Genomic DNA, 23,691 nt, shown 5'->3' with positions numbered 1-23,691 from the left:
TAAATATTTATTGGTTAAAATTGTGAGAGTCGGACTTCGTTTGTAAATATTTATGAAGACAAGGGCTCCGTGGTAATTATTTGGATTTGGTTTAAAATGAAATGAGAGGTGAAGGCTGAATATGTCATAACTGACAGTTGGGGGTTAAAAAGGTAAATTCTGGATTGGTTTTGTAAAGATTTTAGAAGATGGGGTTCGTTTAGTAAAATCCGGACTTATTTGGTAAAGGAATTCAAGGGGCAGTGTTTAATTGGTAATTTGTAGACTTCTTTTGAAAATGAATCTTGATAAGAGGGGCCGATAGTGTCAACATGGAATATAGTTTGAGGAGTCGGATATATAACTGTTGCGTTGCCCTTACTAAACCCTATCCCTAAAGGAACATCAATCGTCACCCCCTTATGTCTCCTTCTTGCAGCCGCCATCACCACCTTATGCCCCCTTCCCTTCCACTTCCGACCATCCATGGCCGCCAAGCGATAGTTGAGTCCGGTCTATGGTGCTTTCATCACTGTTAGAGCCCTCGTTGGCCACCAGTTGCATCACCGAGTCAGTAAGCTGGGTTCCACCTGCTGCATTGTCATCGGATGTATGCCATCCTCCTCCCCTACTGTTGTTCCAGCCGCCGTTTGAGTCGCTGTACCGCCTGTGAGGAAGACGAAGCCACCGCCGGATGCCGCATCTCCCAGCGACGTCGGTGGCCCTTGTACCGTCAATGAAGATCAAGCAGATTCCCTCCTTCGTAGCTACTACTGATGTTATTTGCTTCATCCCTCCTCCGTAATTTTGGCACTAGACATAGTCACAACCCGCCACCCGCTGCTACTGTCATTGTGGCTCGCTGCCGCCTCTGCCTCCTTGCGGTTGGTTCACTCTGTCCAGTACTCCGGCATGTGGCAATCTCAGCTTGACTGTGGGTTTCAAACAAATATGTGCTCAGAAGAATTTATATCAGTTTATGTCCATTATGTGTGTGTGTGTGTGCGTATGGCTGAAGTTCTCGGAAATGGCATCACCATCACCATAGGGTGGTGGTTGCCACCATAATCCGCCATGGGTGCGTGTTGATGTAGTTAGTGTGTGCGTTTATTCTTGGTTAAGGCATTGTAAACTGTAATTACCTAAAGTATAATGAAAGAAATTGAAAACCACCACCTTAGGGTGGTCGCTTCCGCCTCCTGCCGCTACCGGCCGCCGTGTCGGGTGGCGGTGTGTCTTGCCTCGTCAAGTGTGATTCGTTTGGGGTGCTTGAAACCCTAATGGGCCATGTTAGGCTAATGGGCTCATTGTAGCCAAATGGGCTTATGGAAACCCTAATGGGTCTAATGGACCCCAGTTGACCCAATAAAACCCTAATGGGATTAATGATATTCTTGTGGGCCTAATAGGCCTAATAAAGCCCTAATTAACCCAAAAGCCCAACAGATTGATAAATGGGCTAATATTTGTATTGGAAAACCCTAATGCTAGTAAAACCTTAATTTGGGAAATTAATCGGGACTCACGGGAATTATTTAATTACTTGAGAAATTAAATAATAATCATTGCCAAGGATTAATCTAAGCAATATTGGACTTAATGGATTAAGTCCTTAGAGGATTAAGTGATTAATGGGTTAGGTAGGAAACTTAACCCTAATCATCGTTTTATGGGAAACGCTAATTTCACCTGGGTTTATTATTGGGCCTTCCCATTAGGCCTTGATGATTGAATTATTAATGGGCCATCCAAGGATAATTATATGGACAAAAATAATTTTATGGGCCTAGGGTAAGTCTCTTGTAAGGGGTTGGGCCCAATTTGGAAAATTGGGCCATAGATGGGCCATAGTTGGGCCTTAATGATTGTATAATGTTGGGCATTAGAATAAGACCACATATAGGCCTAGGCCTAATTTGTAAAATTGGGCCATATGTTGGGCTTTGATTTCTAGTTGGCTTTGGGCCTTAGGCTTATATAAGCCAAGCCTGGGGTAATGAAGTAATTATCTAAGTATGTATTATGGTTATGTGTTGGGATCCAATTATTAATTGGGTGTTGTTTTGGTGTTGGCAGTTTGGGAATCTGTCATCCAACAGCTGGGGTTGAGTCTGCGGGACTTCAGCAAGTGTGGGATTGTGTCTACGAGACTTCAGGAGTGTGAGGTGAGTTACCTTCTAATAGCGGTGGGTCTACGACCACAATGTCGGCCCACCAGTAGGAGTTTTATGTTAGATGATTGTCTTTGTGATATTCATCTAGGTTTTCTTCTACCTAATATGTTATGTGCTAGTATGATATGATGTTATATGCCAGTAGCAGTAGGGGAGATAGTCCCCAAGATTTCCGATTGATAGGGCCGAAGAGGGGTAGTCATACCCAGTCAGACTACATAGGATATGATTATGTGATATATGCTATGTGGTAGTAGTATAGGGATGAAATAGTCCCTAGTATCCGATCAAGAGGATCGAAGGGGAGGCCATCACCCAGATACGCTAGCCAGTATCCGGTCGAGACGACTGAAGGGGGGGCCAGCACCCAAATATGCTAGCCAGTATCCGGTCAAGAGGACCGAAGGGGAGGCCAGCACCCTGATATGCTAGCCAATATCTGGTTGAGAGGATCAAATGGGTAGGTCGGGCACCCATATATGCCTGACAGTATTTATATGTTATGTGATTATATTGTATGTGGTATGATGGGGAACTCACTAAGCTTCGTGCTTACGATTTTCAGTTTTGGTTTCAGGTACTTCGTTTTCAAAGGAAAGGAACCGGCTCGATCGTAGCGCATCACACTATGTTTTCCGCACATGAGATCTTTTGGGATTACACTCTGATATGGTTTTATGATAATATGTTTTGATTACTGACACTTTGGTTTGGCACAAGATAATATTATGAATGTTTTTATACTGATGGTTTTATGTAATAACTTATTTAAAAAAATGAAAGTTTTGGCCTTGAATTTTGGGACATTACAAGTAGATTATTTGCTTGATTCAGATGAAGCAGATAATGAAGGAATAAAGAATGATGCAGATAAGAATAAAAAAGAATGTGAAATTGGAGTAAAAGAGAAAGATGGAAAGAGGAATGAAAATGAGATTGATTAAGAGGAAAAAGATGATCATGCTGAGGAAACGAATAATCATGAAGAGACTGCTCAACAAACTGAAAATGAAAATTTGTTGGATAAAGTTGTTGACAACATTGTGGACAATGTCCATGGAATTGGAATTTCAAGTTTAAATAGTCAAGAAGATGAAATCTGGAACCACCCTGAAATGAAAACTATTTTCGATAGTATTGATATAGGTAAATTTTGTGTTACTTTTATTTTTAAAAAATATATAAAAATATTAATACACAATTACAATTTTGTTTGTTAAATTTTGACCAGGGTCACCATTGAGTACAAATAAAACTAATACTCTTGCAGAAAAGGAAAAATCAGAAGGTGTACATGAACAAGGAACAAAAGTTGAAGAAACAAAGGGAGATGATACTGGTAAATGATATATTACAATATTTATATTGATTTTTTTTAATAACATTGTTTATTCATAAGTGAATAATACACTATATAAATGAATAAAAAATAAAAAATATTCATATATGATGTATATGTTTCAGGCAAGGAAAACTCTGAAGATAGAAATAAAGGTGGAACAGAAGCTAAGAACACAAAAGATGGAGGTGAAGATAAACATACAGAAACTGAGAAAGGAAATGCAGAAGATAAAGGTAAATAGTTGAATCACTAAGAAATGAATATAATAAGTTTTATTATTCACAAATAAATAACGCAATATAAAAAAAAAATTTAATATTTCTTATTCATAAATAATGATATGCATTACTTATTCATACATGAATACATTACTTATTCACATATGAATTACTTAATCAAAGTTCTTTATCTTTCAGGAAAGAAAAAGTCAGAAAATCAAAACAAAAAAGGAGAAAACGCTGACAAGACAAAAGGAAATAAAGGAGGTAACAATTTGGATAAACATTTCAAAATATAAACTCAAATATTATAATTAACTTACAACTATTTATATGATAAATCTCCTGGCATGCAGATACTCATCCAAGCTTTAGTCCAGGTCTCAGTCAAGATTCAGATCAAACTTCAAGTAAAAAAATCTAATGAATCTTTACCAAAAAAACAACTTACAAAGAAACAAATCAAAGACGACCATCAGAAGGTTGTTATCAGATTAGCAAAGAAAAATGTTCTTAATCCAAATGCAATCTCTGTATCAATTCCTACTGAAGTAGGACCATCAAAGCATGATTTGGATCAACCAAGAGAGAAGAAGCTTGTTGATGCTTTCAAATCACCTTTCAAATGCAGAATAACAGACACAAAACCCAAACTGACACATCAGGAGAGTATTGTCTGTGAATGGTTGTTCAACTTCCAAGGCAATACATCGTAAGTAACTTTATTTTATATACATTCATATATGATTATTATATAGATAATAATCTATGACATTTTGATTATATATTTGCATAGATGTGGTTGTCCAGACAAAATATGGTTAAACAACAGAAAGAGCAGTTATGGAAAGTCTATATGCAAACAAAGAGATTTTTGGAGAAGTTTTAGACACTTGGTCTGATTTACTTAACCACCAAGAACTGGAAAGGGATTTTGGAAATTCACCATACATACTTTTCTTGAAAGTTGGAGTTTCTGTAAGTTTATGTTCTAACCTTAATTCCTTCCTTATTCATAAATGAATACACCAATATGATGTATTCATTTATGAATATTAAATTTTTTTACAACTTAAATTCACATATGATTATACAAATATGATGTATTCTTTAACATAATTATATATATTCAACTGAAATTCACATATGATTATATTGGTTACACACTGCTTATCTAACATAAACATTGTTTGATGAAAGAAAGTATGAAAAATTCAAGGAGAACTTTCATGACAATACCAATGGGTACAAAAAAATCTTGAACATAAAAGATATTGACATGGTATGTTAATTAAAGTTGTTTTTTTATATATATTTTATCAACAAATTAGTTACCATTATATACATAAAAACATGTATTCTTTCCAGTTGTTAGAAGTGCTCACATTTTTGTGATTGTATTCACCTTAAAGAAACCGTCAATTGAAATTCTAGACAATAGTGTAGTTGAGGGGGATTATGAAGGGAAATACGGTGTAATATTGAAACCTTTGGTATGTACCCAGTTCACAACAATATAAAAGAACCAATTTATTACATATGTAACTTTTATTTTATTTAATGATCAAAAAAATTTGTTTGTGAGATACTTTAAAGAAATAAACCATCCAAGAGCAAATGCAATCTCAAAAGAAAGTATCAAACCCCAACGACTTGAAATGTCATGGAGAACAGTTAAAAACAAAGTTGATTGTGGGGTCTTTGCAATGAGACATATGGAGACCTATATGGGACAACCACTCTCAAAGTGGAAACCAGGTCTTCATAAAGAAAGTGCAGTTCAGCAAACTACTTTAGAGAAGCTCAGGCAACAATATGCACACATAATGCTAACTTTTGAAATTAACATGTTGAAGGCTAAGGTGTTGGATCTTGCTGAAAAATATCAAAAAGTTGAATTCAAAGTGCGTACTGATCATGCATACTAGGCTATGCAAAAAATTCAAAAAAGGTTAAAAGAATATTGATGATTGCTTGTGAAGATGAAAGAATGTTGAAGTGTGATGCTATAGAACAGTTTGTGTTGAAGATGAATGGATTTGAAGTACATGTAAGATGATTCTGCGAAACAAGTTTTAAATGGTTTGTTAAATGTTATTGAACATCGTCTTAATATTTTGTGAAATGCTTATGAATAGCTTTTATTATCTTGTGTTGAATGATTATGTAATAGAAACAACTTCGCTTATTTCTGTCAGTTTTTTATATTTAAATATTTTCAAAGTTTATTTATGTTTATTCATAAATGAATACGAATATGATATATTCATATATGATTAAATTAGGAGTAATATGTCAGTATAACAAAGTTCATATATGAATATAACAAATTCCATATATGAATATAACTAACTTATTAGTAGAAACAAGTTTGCTTATTTATATCATTTTTTTATATTCAAATATTTTCAAACTTTATTTTTATTTATTCATAAATGAATACGAATATGATATATTCATTTATGAATAAGTTCAAACTAATATGTTAGTATAACAAAGTTCAGATATTAACATAAAAAAGTTCAGATATGAATATTACTTATTTATTAGTATAACAAATTTCACATATTTGTATTCATTTATAAATAATTTACAATATCAATATAACTTATTTTATAGTAATTTAAAAAACAAATATCAACATATCAATTTACCATATCAATATAAATGTGTATTATTCATACATGAATATTATTATTTATTGTTTTTATCTGCATATATTCATAAATGAATAAAACAAAAAACATATAAAAAAAAAAAACTAAAAAATCCCTATCTGTCTTTTGCTGAGTTAGCAGCTCCAACTCTTTCTGGACAAGTACATAAATTGTGTGGAACTCGTTTTCCACATCCTGAACACATTCTATGTTCTTTTTTAGAATTTTCATATGCTACTTCACTTACACTTGGAATTCTATTCTTGATCCCAGAACCTTTATTGCTTTGAACTTCAGGAACATGAATATTAATCTCTTCTGGAATAGGAATAGTAACACCCAAAAGCTTGCATACGACTTCACCATCTGTCTTGCTTTTCAATCCAGGAGAAATATAATCACTCTCAAATTCCTTCAACAACATTTGTTGTTTCTCAACAAACAAAGCCAATCTCTTTTTGTCATCTCTTACAATATTCAAACATGATTCAAAACTATAATATAAACCATTGACTAGCTTTACATTCACAATCACCTGAATCGGATTGAACAGAACTAAAACAATAATTTCTTGATATCACATCCTTTCTACATCCCTTCAAAATGTACCTTTCGGGAATTTCTTTAACACCACATCTCATCATTATTGTAAAAGCATGTCTGCATAAAACATCCATACGCTTAAAATGTTCACAACTGCAATTTATTTCTTTCTCTTAAGCTTTTATTTCAACATGATACAAAAACAAAATTTACACATTTACATTCATATAACAATACTCATATCAACACTCATATATTCATATATTCATATATTCATATATGGATATTGATATTCATATATGAATATTCTCATATTCATATATGAATATTCTCATATTCATATATGAATATTCTTATATTTTTCATAAAAAACAAGTAAAATTACCTTAAATTCATTTTTAAAATCACTTTTACTGTTGTTGTGTTGTAAAATGTAAACTTCCTAACCATATTCAATACCAACATATGAGTATGTATAGAAAAAACATGCTTTATATATTTCTTTTTGCAGCTCAAAAAATAATGTACTTGTATAAACCTTTGATGCTTGCAGTTCTATTTCTCTAGGTGTTTGCATTTTATATGATGCTTTCTTTGATGCCTTATCAAGCTCTCGTTGAGTATTCCTTTGCTTTTGAATAACAGTGTTGTAATTCATCATGAAATTCAAAAGTAAGTTCCTACTTTCTGAATATGTATTAAAGAATGAATTCATACTCTCTGACCTCGATGTAGTCTTCATCAAACCACACATTGGAATATCACTAAAATATCCAGGTATCCGTGAATCACGTATTGTAAACATGTCTTTAAACCATCTTGTGTCTTCAAGATTGAATTCCGTCATAAGCAAACCCCACTTCACCTCAAAAATATCAGGTTTCATATTAATGTCCCAATCAAGCTTCGAAAACCTTTTTCTAAAGTCTGTGTTTGTAAATAAATCATCTAATATCCGTATTAAAACAAAAATATTCATAAATGAATAAATAATAATAAGTAAAATAACAATCAATATTCATAAATGAATATACTAATAAGTAATATATTTGAAATATATTAAAATAATACCTTTTTTTTCAACTTTTTCATTATGTGCCACATACATAATCGGTGCTTTGAATTACGAAACACATTCTCAACAAGTTGTTTTATTGCAGCATCTTGATCGGTTAAAACAAGTGTTGGTTCTTTCTCGTGAGTTTTAAGAAATGCTTTAAGAAACCAAGAGTAAGTCTCAATGCTTTCATTGCTTAGCAACCAAGATCTAACAGTAATCGATTTTTTATGATGGTCAATAGCAGTAAACGGAACAAAAACCATTCGATACCTAACATAAAAAAAATGTTCATTAAAGTCAATTTTTGATGTATTAATAAGTGAATATAAAAATATTCATATATGAATAAGCTATAAACAAAAGTAGATAAAATAACTTACTTGTTTGTTCGGAAAGTCGCATCAAACGAGATAACATCACCAAATTCAGCATAATATGCCTTCTCCATTTAATCAGCCCAAAACATACAGTCCAAAACCTCATCTTGACAATTAAACTCAAATGAGTAATTTGGATAGTGAGCTCGACGGTCATTCATTGTGTTTACTATCATATGGGCATCTTTGTAACCAATAACCCTGTTGATATCTCTCCTTAAATTTTTATAGTCAACTACTTTGGGCTTTACAAACTCATACCCACCTCTCAAACTTGCCCTCAACTTATGAGCCATAGTTGGATCTATTTTTGATGTGGAAGCACGCACAATAAACTCTTTTTCTGAATATGACATTTGTCTCACCTTTTTTAAATCACTTCTCTTCTCAAGTGGATGGTTATGAAGTCCATCAAACTGAAAAACTTTATAATCTAGAGTTCCATACACAAATTCAAATATAATCTTTGCTTGACAACCAATAGCTCTTGAATTTGAATTCCGTTTCCTCCTAACACTACTTGTACCTAATGTGTCACAAGATTTCTTTTTTTTTTTTGGTTACCACCACGATTACATATAACATGTTTCTTCTTTATAATCTTGTTATCAAATCTTGACTGTGTGCTCAATCTAACATCAAAACCACCAATTTCAGCATACTCAGAGTACATTTTGATAGCCAACTTTAATGATTTGAAGATTAAACCCCTAAATGGAATAACTTGAATAGGTACATCTGGCTTATAGACATGTTCTCCAATTATATCATCAAAATATTGCGCATCATATACTGAACTTGAAGATTCACCACCTAAAATAATAATGCATGAATAAAACAATAATATATATGAATACATAAAACTCATATAAATAAAACAAAAAACATTCATATATGAATACATAAAATTCATGAGGATTCAAAATATATAAAATAAAACATAACTTATTCATATATGAATAAAACGAAAAAAATAATAAATTCGAAATTACAATTAACACACGTTTATTCATATATGAATAAGATAACAATTTATTCATTTTAACATATTCATATGTAAATAAAACATAACTTATTCATATATGAATAAAACGAAAAAAAATAATAAATTCGAAATTACAATTATCACACGTTTATTCATATATGAATAAGACAACAATTTATTCATATTAACATATTCATATGTAAATAATTGATAATCAACAAAATTAAAAACAACAAAATAATTCAATAACTGATACTTTCAAAAAATGAGTTTTCAACATCTTTTTCTTCACTCTCACTCATATAAGAATACAAATCACCATCAGTAACACTAAAATTCGACATAATACACCAAATGATCTATATAAATAAACAAAAACAATCTTAATATCGAATATATCGAATATATCTCACAAAAAAAAGTCGTAAAGATGAAAACCTGGTTAATTTCGAATATATCTCACCTCAACGTACAAAATATCTGAAAGAAACTTAAATCATATATGATCATATGATGTAATTAAGCAATCTCTCTCAGTACAGAGCGTAAAAACTACAACGATATAACTGATGAAATAAATATCTCAAATTACTTAACAAAAATTCGATGAAATAACTCTAATACATATTCGAAACTTGATAATCTTGATAATGAACTCCGATAAAGCAACTCCAAAACGAATATAATAAGCGTAATTCCAAACAAATTATAAAAAACAATAATCTTGATAATGAACTCCGATCTATCCGATTCAAACGATATACATACTTGATCAAATCGGAAACTGAAAATGAAGTAGAAAACTGAAACACAGATGCGAAACTTCACGATTAATGGAATGAAAACGTATAATTGCTAACGAGTTATATAAAGAAAATAATCTTGATAATGAATTCCTCATATCCGATTCAAACGAGATAAAGATATCATCAAATTGGAAACTGCTAACACGAACAGGTAAGTTCTATGTAAAAAAGTTGCTAATTTACAAAGATACCCTTAATGAAAATGGACACGCGCGTTTTTTTTTAATTTGAACATGTTAGATAAATGATTGGCTGAGAATGATTTCCCCATTTTCAATATTTTTTATTTTCTTAATTGAACCTCTATATATATATATATATATATATATATATATATATATATATATATATATATATATATATATATATATATATATATATATATATATATATATATATATATATATATATATATTATAGTTACTTTAAAACCGCGTGAAAAAGCCATATTTCTTATAGTATTGATGGATTCGATGTTGAAGTGACCTACACCATTCGTCACTAATATTATTTAGTCTGGAATAACAAAAGTGCACCATCTCCCTACTACGTCAAAATACTATTCCCCCACATACCAGCTGTTTTACAACCAATATCATCTCACCAACTTAAAGATTACTTAGGTCACCTTCCTCCTCATCTTCCCTTAAACTTTCGAACACCCTATAAATACAGCAAACTTCGCTTCTTCTATTTTCACATTACCTTAACCAAACAAAGAAACGCAAACATTTCTGAAAATGGGGTTTTCTTCTTCTTCCTCAGGGTTTCCAAGTTTCTATCTGGTGCTCCTATTTCTTGTGGGTACTTCAATTGTCTCCGCCGATTTCTACAATGAGTTTGATATCACTTGGGGTAACGGCCGTGGTAAAATACTCAATGGTGACCTCTTAACGCTCTCCCTTGATAATTCATCTGGCTCCGGCTTTGAATCAAGAAATGAATATATGTTTGGAAAAATCGATATGCAGCTTAAGCTTGTAGCTGGAAACTCTGCTGGCACTGTCACTGCCTACTATGTAAGTTACTTTTTAAGTTTTATCTCTTGGGGAGTTTTACTATTTGTAAAAACGAGAAGCAAAATAGATACTAAACATGGTTTCTTGTGATTGTATTGCAGTTGTCTTCGAAGGGGTCAAACTGGGATGAGATCGATTTCGAGTTCTTGGGTAATTTGAGTGGTGATCCTTACATTCTACATACAAATGTCTTTAGCCAAGGAAAAGGGAATAGAGAGCAGCAATTTTACCTTTGGTTCGACCCCACTGCTGACTTCCACACCTATTCTATCCTCTGGAACCCTAAAAGCATCGTGTAAGTATCTTCGTATGTTTATACTATACATATAATAAGCCATTAAGCTATCCTGGTTAATTGTTCTATTATTCGATCTTTTATTGATGTTCCTTTTTTCGATTTTTCAGATTTTCTGTTGATGGAACACCCATTAGGGAGTTCAAGAACGCTGAATCGAATGGGGTACCATTTCCAAAAGATCAACCTATGAGAATACACTCTAGTTTATGGAATGCTGATGATTGGGCGACCAGGGGTGGACTTGTGAAGACTGATTGGAGTAAAGCTCCCTTCACTGCTTCATACAGAAACTTTAAGGCCGATGCTTGTGTTGTGTCATCTGGGAAATCGTCTTGCGGTGGCTCTGACAACCCGGCATGGCTATCAGAGGAGTTGGATAATACGAAGCAGGAGAGACTAAGATGGGCACAAAAGAATTACATGATCTATAACTACTGCTCGGATTCCAAGAGATTTCCTCAAGGATTTCCCCCCGAATGCAAATCGGCATAAGGAGAGTTGAATTTACACATAATAATTTTTGTGTTGTATTTAATATTTATATTCGGAAATTGAATTCATAATCTTTTTGCATGTCAACAATGAATAAACAAAACAATATTGGAATTTGCACCATGGTTGAAGTTTTGTTGTTACCATTCATAAGTGTGATTTAAATTTTAGTTTCCTTTTATATGATATCCTCCGTTTAGGGTTATTGCGTTTATAATAAGCTAGAGTTTTATTCTATATATTTCTATATTTCTACCAGACTTTATATAACTTTATATAAGTTATCCAAAAGAGAAATTAAATATTCTTCTACCTTTTGATCCTATTAATCCTCCTACCCATTTAAATGATGATATGTATCATATTAGTATCTTAAAATATCACTAAATCTTATTAAATAAGCATTAAATGATATACATGTCACAATTTAATTAGGTAGGAGGATATTTAATTTGTCTATCCAAAAAGCAAAGTAATTATATATTATACTTGTGGGCATCTAGAATACATTGAAATTCTTCCATATAACTCTATCAATTTTATTTTATAATGCATTAAACTCTATAAAATTTAATGGAAAATAACAAAATATAATTTATAGTATATATTAAAGAATTAAAATTTTTTATTTTTCCCATTAAAGAGTTCAATGACCATTGAATTCCGAACTCATTGAATGTGACGAATACATCTTACTATGGAAGAGTTTAATACATTGAATGATAAATAGGTGTGTCACTTCATTAAACCTTTCTATTGAACTATACTGAACTATAATTATGAATAAAAGTTCAATAGAATGTTACAAAATGTAATTCATAGTAAATATTTATGAATTAAAAACTTTTCTTTTTTCCCATTGAAAAGTTCAATGACCATTGAATTTCAAATTCATTGAATGTAAAGGTAGCATCTCACAATGATAGAGTTTCATTTATTAAATGACACATAGACTTGCCATCTCATTCAACTCTCCCATTGAACTCACCATTATAGATGCTTTTAGAAATAATAGGAGGATTGATCCGAAGAAAAATGAAAAGAACACTTCAGTTTTCTTAAATATAATAATGAAATCTGTTTAGTGACATCTTAAATAAGAAAATCTACATATGTTATTGATCAAACAATATTGGAACCATCGGTGTAAATGGGAAATCCTATAGGAAATTGTGGTTGTCATTAATTTGTCCAAAGATCTAAGGACATACATTTATTGAAGGCAACTTGCCATGAAATGTTAGTATCCAACATTTCAACTCGACTTGTCAAACTAAGAAGTGAAAATTCATTCCTAGATCTTTTGAGTAACAAATATTTGGAATAACACTACTAGAAAATCGGGCATTAACCGACGGCTTTATCCGTCAGTAAAGCCCGTTTTCAACGGAATACTGATTGAATTAGGTTTGTCATTAAAACCCGTTGGTAAATATTACCCAAAAAAATTGTTACGGATTACAAATGGATAGCAACTTCCCTTTGTTAAACTTCTATGACCAATTTAACAACGGAATAATGATGAAGTACCGACAAACACATTTAGTGATAGACTACCAACATATACCTTTTAGTGACGTATTATTGATAGATACTTTTAGTGATCGATTACCGACGGTGTGACATATTACCGACCAATACCCTTAACTTTTTGTGACAGACGTTTCCTTCAGTATTCCATCAGTGAAATGATTTTCTTTTTAAAATAAAATTAGTGAAAGATAAAAAGAAATCTAGCTTTTTCCACACTAATGCGGAAAATAAACTAGAGTGTCACAAAATACAATTACGCCACATAGATTATCATATTTATTTAAGCATATAATAAACAGTAATTAATATTCCAACATATCTAATTAAACACCATAAGCTTCATATGATTACCAATTGTTTAAACGTAACTAAAAAATGTCATACAATATGATTATCAATTGTTTAGATTAGAGCCATAAAGTAATTTAATTGTAACAGATTTTTAAGGATAGTTTTTGTTGGAACTTTGCTTTAGAAATATAGAAGGGAAAATGACTTATGAAGGTAAGTAACTATTTCGATTGTCCACATATAGGTAATATTCTTTTTTTTGTTCTCATTAATGGAACAAACTTGTTAGATTTGTTCATATTAAGGTAATATCACCGGCTATTACCTGTTTTTGCCCGTTTTTAACCGGTTTCATCGTTTTTACTCAGTGTTACTCATTTAAAACTAATTACGTGGATTCTTACGTGGCCATTACTCCCCTCTCCCATTTAATTAGGGTTCTATACGTTCAATTTCAACATAATCACCTCCCGATTGTAGATTCGATCCACCTAGATTCGATTCACCAAATTCATCATAATCACGTGTTGAAGTCGATTGTAAGATGGCGTCCCAATCACCTACAGGTATGTATTTAACTATAGATGTTCATTACAGTGGAGTATTTTCCCGAAATCCATTGAAATACTTAGACCTCGAAAAGATAACAGTGCGTGATGTCGATTTTGGAGGGTTTTCCTACAAAGAGTTTCTTTTGTGGCTTAGGAATTTAACAAATGGAAGTTGTGATAATGTGTACTACTGTAGTAGAAAGGAAACCTTAGGTGAGGGTATTATAAGAATTGAGAGTGATGCTGATTATTGGGAGTTTGTTGAAGCTACTTATACTCCTGAAGCTGAGTTGGATGTCTACATTGACCAACAAAATGATCCAATCCTTGATTGGGCTGAAAATGAGGTGTTACCAGATGGTAATGGGTATGATAGTGAAGAAGAGGATGAGAATGTAGAAGAGGATGAGAATGTAGAAGAGGATGATAGTGAAGAAGATGATAACTTGGATGGTATTATGGCATATGAGCATGAAGAGGATGAAGAAGTCCATACCTTTAACAAAACTGTTGGTGATGATTTTTTAAACAAACTTTCAGGTAAGCTTAGTGATGATGATGAACCTAATGATGGAAAAGATGAGAAGGTTGTATTCCCTGTCCATGATGAGAACCAAGCATGGGATAAGATGATGCCAATTCTAGGTATGAAGTTTGCAAACCCAATGCAATTGAAGCTATGTCCAACCAATTATGCAGTGTAGAATGGGTATGACTTGTGGTACGAAAAAAGTGATCATAACAGGTTACTGGTGAAGTGTTGTAAAGGTAAGAAGAACAAGAATAATAAAGGCTGTCTCTTTAGGTTGTGGGCAACCTGGATGAGCAATGAAAGGTCATTCCAGATTAAATCTTTAATTGATAACCACAATTGCTCAAGAGTCTTCAAGTTTGGGTCCATTGTTACCTATAAATGGATAGGTAATCATTTCATGAATCAGATTCTCCAGAAACCAAAAATGAGTGTGAGGAAATTGAAGGCTAAAGTTAGCAAGACATTTAATTTGATTGCAAGTGTGGGATAGTGCAGAAATGCAAGGAGGTATGCATTTAAGGAGATAGAGGGTACTTTAAAGGAACACTATGCTAAAACTTGGAGCTATGGAGAAGAGCTAAGGAGGACTAACCCTGGATCAACAGTGAAAATGGATGTAGATGCCATGCCTGATGGAGCCACTTACTTCTCAAAGTTCTATGTATGTTTAAAAGGTGTGAAGGATGGATGGATTAAAGGTTGTAGAAGGGTAATTGGACTAGATGGCTGCTTCTTAAAAGGTATTTGCAGAGGTCAGTTGCTTGCTGCAGTAGGCAGGGATGCAAACAACCATATCTACCCTCTTGCTTGGGCTGTGGTTGTAGTTGAGAGTAAGGAAACATGGAAGTGGTTTGTTGACCTTCTCCTTGATGACATTGGAATGGGAAATGGACATGGGTTGACATTAATATCAGACCAGCATAAAGTAATGATTTTATATGGTCTCTTTATTTAATACTTAATTTATATGAAGTTTATGTTTTGTTTGTAATGCTGACAGGGATTACTTGAGGCTGTCAAGGAAAGGGTACCTGCAGCAGAGCATAGACAATGTGCAAGACACATATGTGCTAATTTCATGAAAAAATTCAAGGGTCAACAGTTTAGTACACTTTTCTGGAGAGCTGCTGCTTCTACTACCCAGGCTAAATTTGAGCAACATATGAATGAAATCAAGAAGATAGAACCACTAGCATATGATCATCTAATGGAGAAGGACCCTAAAACTTGGAGTAAAGCATTCTTTCAAACTGATAGGGCATGTGATGCATATGAAAATGGTGTTTCTGAGAGTTTTAACTCAATCATTGCAGCTGCCAGGAAGAGACCTCTAATCACTATGTTAGAGGAAATTAGAATTTATGTGAGGGAGAGACTGTGTATACAAAAAAGTAAGGGAAGTTCTTGGGGAGACTTAAACATATGTCCTACCATCAGACTGAAATTGTCCAAGATTAAGACACTTCAAAGGTTAGTGATTGAATACCTTTTATATACTTACAACTTATATGTTTGATATTCAATTGTGTACACTTACATTTAAGTGTATGTGGACAAATTTTGGAGAGTTGTACCATCTGGTTATCAACAATTTGAAGTGAGACTTTTACAAGATGCATATGCTGTAGACCTTAGTAAGAAAACATGTGGATGTAGAGGCTAGCAATTAACTGGGTACCCTTATGTACATGCATACGCTGCAATTTCAAACCTCAATAGGGATCCAGAGGACTATGTATCACCATGGTTGACCACAACAATGTTTTGTAATGCCTACTTGTACACCATTAAGCCACTAAATGGTAGTGATATGTGGCCTGATGTGGATTACATCAAGCCATTGCCTCCCAAAATGAGAAGAATGCCAGGAAGACCATCAACAAAAAGGAAAAGGGATCAGATTGAGAATGAACTAAAGGGTAATAAGCATACAGTCTCAAAAAGGGGAATTGCTATGAGATGCAGCATATGCAGAGAATCAGGGCATAATAAAGCAAAATGTCCTCAAAAACCAAGTGGGGAATCCTCAAATCCAAAGTCAAAGTCAAAATATAAAAAAGCTAACAAAAAAGGTATTTCTCCTCATTTACCTTTTGATTACAATAAAACAGCTTGTAATTCTAACATTTGAGTTATTTCATAACAGGTAAAGTGAAGGTTGAATTGAATCAAGAAATTGATTTGGAAAGTGATAGTGACAGTGAAGTTCAAAGGGAGCCTGATAGTGAGGTGGAGTCTTATGAAGTTGATTATGAAGAGGGTAATCATACATATGAAGATGTAGACCAACTTGAGGTTGAAGCTGAAGAAAAGGTTGAAGTTGGAGGGGTTGAAGAACAGGTTGAAGTTGAAGAACATGTTGAAGCACTTGTTGAAGTTGAAGTTGAAGAAGGTGAATACCAGGCTGGAGATGTAGATCAAGTTGAACAGGTTGAAGTTGAAGTAATTCAAGATCCAGTTGGACAAGATGACCAAGGACAGGCTGCAGTCCAAGATCCAGTGGAAGAGGAGCATATGATGGAAGTACCAGCATTTCAGGTTCTACAGGGAAAGAGAAGAAGGAAACCTTCAGGAAGAATCACAAAAATTCAAATAAGAAAGAAGTGGGAGGGAAAAGAGGGGAGTAGTTGTGATAAACCAATGGAATTGGATTAGAATTTCATAATTTGTTGTTTTTTTGGCATCATTGACTGGGAATCTTTTGTCTAGTAATATGTGTACCTTTTGGCAGTAATGCATATGTAACTGTGTTAAATTCCACTGTTTTGCAAACAATGTTTCCTGGAATCCAATGTTACATTCCCATGTTAGATTATATTATATTATATCCTAATGTTTCAATGTATACCATTCCAGTGTTTAATTACTTTTCATTCTAAACATGTAACAAAAACTTTAGAAGCAAAAACATGTAACAAAAATTTCATCCATTCATAACATACATAACCATACACAATAACAGGTGGACTACATCATTCTAATACCAATCATGTTTCAATCATGAACTACATCATTCAACCCTAATACATCATGAACTACAATGAAATCCACATTTTCACATACAATACAAATAACAAAATCAGTGCCAATTTGTGAGTAAACAACTCCCACTTGACTTTGTCCAGTTCCTGTCTATTAACAAAATTGGTGTTCTTGTCTTCTTCGATCTTCATTCTACATATGCTGATTTCATTCTCCAAAGTGCAAATTTTCAAGGTTAAATTACAGCTTTCTTCTGGTTTCCTCCAGTAAGGCTTTCTTCCATCTGTCCTCCCTTCATCCTCATCCAGCCATTGCCAGAATTTACAGCTTGGACTTTTTCCATTCTTGAAGAAAAATTAAAAAAATGTTAGGTTAAAGGATGAAAAAGAAGAAAGGTTATTCAAAAAGATGGAGAAGAAGAAAGTTGGAACGTATTCAGCTTACCATCGAGTTTTGACAAACTCTAAATTTTCTTCCAGGATTGTCAGGGGTTCTTGAAGTCTTCACACGAGATGGTAAGTTGCAATCACATGGATGATCAGCTTGAAAATCATCTTGTCATTTTGAAGAATAAGATGAGGAAGAAGAAGCCATCGTAGATCTAGGGTTCAAAATCGGGTGTACTTGAACGACTTCTTATACTGTAAACGAAGATGATATAAGCACAAAGCCATGTAGGTGCAACGTATTCAACTCATGTGCCAGATGGCTGCCACATAAGCAAAAACAGGTAATAGCCGGTGATACTACCTTAATATGAACAAAACTGACAAGTTTGTTCCATTATTGAGAACAAAAAAAAAGAATATTACCTATATGTGGACAATCGAAATAGTTACTTACCTTCATAAGTCATTTTCCCAATATACAATGTCCGATTTATCCCACATTGGTGGAAGAGAAAAACTTTTCCCATCTTATACATCTTATCTCAGTCACATAAACAAATGGATCAAGTAATGGGTGAAACATATTAAGCTTGGTTTGTGGTATTGGACTAGCCTAATTGGACTAAAATTGGTTAATATCAAGAGAATATTTAATGATCAAAAGATGGGCTATGGGCCTTAGGGGTCTTCTTGTATATATATATATATATATATATATATATATATATATATATATATATATATATATATATATATATATATATATATATATATATTAATTACAAAATTAATTTTTATTTTTTATCAAATTCATAATCATTAAATGACAGGTATTTGGAAGTTATTTTCGGTTTTGAAAGTTTTTAATTGTCATAATCAATACCTATAAATATATGTTTTATGTCATTTATGAGGGGTTATAGAAACAATCACCACAAATTCTCTTCAAAATTTGTTCTTCCTGAAGATGAAGGGGACATAGAAATATCAACAAATTCTAGATTACTTCTTAGATTGATTATTGTATCCTTTAGATAGATCCCTACCAAGGAAATTTCTGTCTTAGAACACTGCAATTTGCAGGCCTCAATCTACATAATTTCGTTTTTGTGTTTCTGTTGTAAACATAAATCTTCAAGTATGTTTTCTATAAACTAATTCTTATAAATTACACACACACACACAGATATATATATATATATATATATATATATATATATATATATATATATATATTTCAATTTCATTTGTTTTATTTCTATTAGTTGTTTTGATTGTATACTTTGTCATAACAATCTAAGACAAAAATCAAAGAGTGAAGAATGGATCAAAATTCCATCATCAAAACACATGTGGAAAAACCTGAGAAATTCAAAGGCTCAGATTTTCGGAGATGGTAACAAAAGATGTTGTTTTATCTAACAACTCTTCATGTTTCCGATGTTCTCACTGATTATTCTCCCTCTCCTCCCACTGGGAAAACTACTACATAAGGAGTTACACCAGCCACTGCAACCCACTTGGCAGAACACCAAAGGGTCGTGGAAACTTGGAACACAAATGAATATAATTACAGAAATTATATTCTAAATACTCTAGATGATTCCCTTTATGATATCTACTCTACTATCACTACTACAAGAGAGATTTGGGAATCATTGGAAAAGAAATATAAAACAGAAGTGGCATGTTCCAAGAAATTCATGATTGGAAAGTTCATGAATTTCAAGATGGTGGATACCAAATCTATCCTCAAACAAGTGGAGGAAATTCAATTTATTGCACATGATCTTGAAGTTGAAGGTATGGGTATAAACTCTAACTTACTTGTTGGTTCAATCATTAAAAAACTTCCTTCCTCTTGGTAGAATTTCAAATTATATCTTAAACACTTAACTGATGACATGAGTTTTGAGCAACTTGTGTTGAGAATTCGTGTGGAAGAAGATAACAGATTGAATGAGAAGGCAGATGCAAATTCCTTGGAACCAAGTGCAATTTTTTTTGGAGAAGCAAGTACTTCAAGGACAAAGCACAACAACAAGAAAGGGAAGCAAGGCACCAAAAACTCTTCCAAAGATGGCAAAAATCATGGCCCTAACAAGAAGAATTTCAAGAAGAATTCTGGTCCATGCTATGTTTGTGGCAAAATTGGATACAAGGCCAAAGATTGCAGATTCAGGAGGCGTCAAGGAGGAACCAATGGAGGGAACAAAGGGAACAATGGTGGTAATTCCGGTGGAGGAAATTCTGGTCAAACCAACATGGTTGAATCACCAAATCAGTTTGTTGTAGTGATTCAAACCAACATGGTTAGCAATTGTGTGGATTGGTGGATTGATACTGGATCTACAAGGCACATTTGCAACTCTCGAACCATGTTTTCTACATACCAGAAAGTCTCAGATTCTAAACCAATATTTATGGCGAATGGCTCTACTGCAAAAGTTGAAGGAAAGGGAAAAGTGAAGGTGCAACTGACTTCCGAAAAAGAACATATTTTAAGTGATGTTTTACATGTTCCTGAAATTACTAAGCATTGGATTTCTGGTCCTATTCTTAGTAACAAAGGCTTCAAACTTGTATTTGAATATGATAAGTTTGTTCTCAATAAGGGTGGCATGGATGTTGGAAAGGGTTACCTTAGTGAGGGTCTCTTCATAGTCAGTGTCTTACCTTTGTACTATGGTGTTGAAACACCAAACAATGATGTAACCAATGTTAATGCTAATGCAATAATGGGCACTACTAGCCCCTCTTCTATGTATATGCATGATCCTTCATTTTTGTGGCATTCTGTTTGGGACATGTCAATTTTCGTTATATTCAAAGAATGGCAAAACTTGGCATGTTACCAAAATGTTCATTAGATAAAAACATAAAATGTGAGGTTTGTGTAGAATCAAAATTTTCACAACATCCTCATAAATCGGTTGAAAAATCTAATGAAATACTTGGCTTAATCCACTCTGATTTATGTGATTTTAGAGCAACACCTACAAGAGGAGGAAAGAATTATTATATATCTTTTTATTGAGGATTGCAGCAAGTATTGTTATATTTATTTGTTAAATAGCAAGGATGAAGCCTTGAATTCTTTTAAGAATTACAAGGCTGAAGTTGAAAATCAACTTGATAAAAATATCAAAATTCTAAGGTCTGATCAAGGAGGAGAATATGAATCCAAAGACTTTGCTGAATTTTGTTCTTTAAATGGTATTATACATCAAACAACTGCTCCATATACTCCTCAACAAAATGGAGTGGCAGAAAGAAATAATAGAACATTGAAAAACACGATTAATTCAATGTTAATTACTTCTGGAGCACCACATAATCTGTGGGGAGAAGCATGTCTTGCAACAAATACAATACTTAATAGAATTCCTCATAAAAAGAGTGATAAATCACCCTATCATCCACGGAAAAGGAGGTTACCCTCTTATAAAAGGATGAAAGTGCGGGGTTGCCTTGCTAAGGTACAAGTACCTCTTCCTAAGAGGACTAAACTTGGACCAAAAACCATAGATTGCATCTATCTTGGCCCTGCCATGAATAGTGCAGCCTATAGGTTTCTTGTGTATAAAACACATGTTGATGACATCCATAACCAACCCATTATGGAATCAGTAGAGGCTGAATTCTTTGAAAATATTTTTCCTTTTAAGGATAAAGGGAAAGAGTTTACCTACTCTAGGAAAAGACCTCTAGATGATGGACTAAATGATACCATGCCAAACAAACGTTTACAATCAAATGAAGAGAGTTCTTCTAAGGTTCAAGAAGAGAACTTAGAACCCAGAAGAAGCAAATGGGACAAAATTGCCAAAGATTTTGGACTATGTAGTGAATAAAGAACCACAAACTTATAAGGATTCTATGGATTCTTCTGAAGCTCCCTTTTGGAAAGAGGCAATCAATAGTGAGATTGACTCCATTGTGTAGAATAACACTTGGAAATTGGTATATTTGTCACATGGGCAAAAACCAATTGGCCACAAATGGATATTCAAGAAAAAGTTTAGACATGATGGTACCATTGAGAAATACAAAGCTCGTTTAGTAGCTAAGGGGTATTGTCAAAAGGAAGGTCAAGACTTCTTTGAAACTTATTCACCTGTTACAAGAATTACATCAATTCACATATTAGTTGCAATTGCAGCCACTAACAATTTGGAAATACACCAAATGGATGTAAAAACTGTCTTCTTGTATGGTGAATTAGATGAAGAGATATATATGAATCAACCTGAAGGGTTTGTGGTTAAAGGTCAAGAAAACAAAGTCTGAAAGTAATTTAGATCACTTTATGGACTCAAACAGGCTCCAAAGGAATGGCAATAGAAGTTTGACAACACATTACTCTCTAATGGATTTAGAATAAATGAATGTGATAAATGTGTTTATGTCAAACAATACAAGAATGCTTGTGTCATAATATGCTTGTATGTGGATGATATGCTTATAATGGGTACTAGTTTGGATGTGATCAATCAAACCAAGAAAATGCTACACTCCTCCTTTTCAATGAAGGACTTGGGAGTATTAGACGTGATCCTTGGTGTAAGAGTTCAAAGAAGACTAGATGGTTACACTCTTACTCAGTCCCATTATATTGAAAGTGTACTCAAGAAGTTTGGACACTATGATGACAAGCCTGTTGTCACCCCATTTGATGCTTCTAGTCATCTAAAGAAGAATAAAGGTGATAGTGTAGCTCAGTTAGAATATACTCAAGTTTTAGGTAGCTTAATGTATATTATGAATTGTACAAGACCGGACTTGGCATATAGTGTAAATAGATTGAGCTGTTACTCCCACAATCCTGGGAAAGATCATTGGTATGCATTAGTGAGAGTCCTTAGATATTTAAAGCATACAATGAGTTATGGATTTCATTACACAAAATATCCTCCTGTTCTTGAAGGGTATTGTGATGCAAATTGGATTTCCAATACTTCAGAGGCAAAATTGACAAGCGGATATGTGCTCACTCTTGGTGGAGCTGCTATCTCTTGGAACTCATCTAAGCAAACTGTGAATACTCATTCTCCAATGGAAGCAGAGTTTGTTGCTTTAGACAAAGCTTCTGAAGAAGCTGAATGGCTCAAAAGCTTCCTAGAAGGTATTCCTCTATGGCCTCAACCTGTTACTGCCATTGCCATACATTGTGATTGTATGGCTGCTCTTACCAGAGCGTAAAGTCATATATACAATCGCAAGTCGAGACACATTAGGGGCAAACATATTACAATAAGAGACTTGCTAAAGAATGGAATCATTTCCATTAGTTACAAAAAGTCAAAGGAAAATATAGTTGATCCCTTGACAAAAGACCTTAGCAGAGAGAAAGTTCTCTTCACATCGAGGGGAATGGGCGTAAAGCCAACACAATGAGTCACCACGTGGCAGAAACCTAACCTAGCAACATTGGAGATCCCATAGTCTAGGTTCAATAGG

At 33.4% G+C, this 23,691-nt stretch overlaps 3 protein-coding genes and 1 pseudogene across 3 annotated transcripts; 3 read left to right on the top strand and 1 right to left on the bottom strand.

Annotated features, from left to right (window-relative positions):
• Window positions 1-6,485: 6,485 nt before the first annotated feature.
• On the bottom strand, window positions 6,486-8,421 carry LOC145009962 (protein FAR1-RELATED SEQUENCE 5-like). Its single transcript, XM_078968569.1, has 6 exons — window positions 8,354-8,421; window positions 8,020-8,243; window positions 7,442-7,861; window positions 7,328-7,355; window positions 6,980-7,030; window positions 6,486-6,864 (listed from the first exon to the last, which is right to left on the bottom strand). Exons 1-6 carry the CDS (start codon window positions 8,419-8,421, stop codon window positions 6,486-6,488), a joined length of 1,170 nt encoding a protein of 389 aa, XP_078824695.1.
• Window positions 8,422-10,823: 2,402 nt separating this feature from the next.
• On the top strand, window positions 10,824-12,073 carry LOC145013293 (putative xyloglucan endotransglucosylase/hydrolase protein 23). The gene is made up of 3 exons (XM_078972097.1): window positions 10,824-11,160; window positions 11,262-11,455; window positions 11,566-12,073. The coding sequence occupies exons 1-3, from the start codon at window positions 10,882-10,884 to the stop codon at window positions 11,948-11,950; spliced, it is 858 nt and encodes a 285-aa protein (XP_078828223.1). The 5' UTR covers window positions 10,824-10,881; the 3' UTR covers window positions 11,951-12,073.
• Window positions 12,074-15,238: 3,165 nt separating this feature from the next.
• On the top strand, window positions 15,239-16,523 carry LOC145009960 (uncharacterized). Its single transcript, XM_078968568.1, has 4 exons — window positions 15,239-15,246; window positions 15,356-15,785; window positions 15,861-16,251; window positions 16,405-16,523. Exons 1-4 carry the CDS (start codon window positions 15,239-15,241, stop codon window positions 16,521-16,523), a joined length of 948 nt encoding a protein of 315 aa, XP_078824694.1.
• Window positions 16,524-22,698: 6,175 nt separating this feature from the next.
• Window positions 22,699-23,433, top strand: LOC145009959 (secreted RxLR effector protein 161 pseudogene; annotated as a pseudogene).
• The last annotated feature ends 258 nt before the right edge of the window (window positions 23,434-23,691 follow it).

The sequence above is a fragment of the Lactuca saligna genome, chromosome 8 (assembly GCF_052625555.1).
Source record: "Lactuca saligna cultivar CGN05327 chromosome 8, ASM5262555v1, whole genome shotgun sequence".
Classification (NCBI taxonomy): Eukaryota; Viridiplantae; Streptophyta; class Magnoliopsida; order Asterales; family Asteraceae; genus Lactuca; species Lactuca saligna.
The sequence above is the reverse complement of the archived record's forward strand: the minus strand, read 5'-3'. Positions and strand labels throughout refer to the sequence as shown.

Coding starts and splice junctions, on each gene's coding strand:
- LOC145009962 (XM_078968569.1), bottom strand. CDS start 8,421: ATGGAGAAGGCATATTATGCTGAATTTGGTGATGTTATCTCGTTTGAT. Junction 7,356..7,441: donor AGCATCAAAGGTTTATACAA/GTACATTATTTT, acceptor GAATATGGTTAG/GAAGTTTACATTTTACAACA. Junction 7,031..7,327: donor CATTTTACAACACAACAACA/GTAAAAGTGATT, acceptor TGTTTTATGCAG/ACATGCTTTTACAATAATGA.
- LOC145009960 (XM_078968568.1), top strand. Junction 15,786..15,860: donor TAATATCAGACCAGCATAAA/GTAATGATTTTA, acceptor TAATGCTGACAG/GGATTACTTGAGGCTGTCAA. Junction 16,252..16,404: donor GAGACTGTGTATACAAAAAA/GTAAGGGAAGTT, acceptor CTTACATTTAAG/TGTATGTGGACAAATTTTGG.
- LOC145013293 (XM_078972097.1), top strand. CDS start 10,882: ATGGGGTTTTCTTCTTCTTCCTCAGGGTTTCCAAGTTTCTATCTGGTG. Junction 11,161..11,261: donor GCACTGTCACTGCCTACTAT/GTAAGTTACTTT, acceptor ATTGTATTGCAG/TTGTCTTCGAAGGGGTCAAA. Junction 11,456..11,565: donor TGGAACCCTAAAAGCATCGT/GTAAGTATCTTC, acceptor TCGATTTTTCAG/ATTTTCTGTTGATGGAACAC.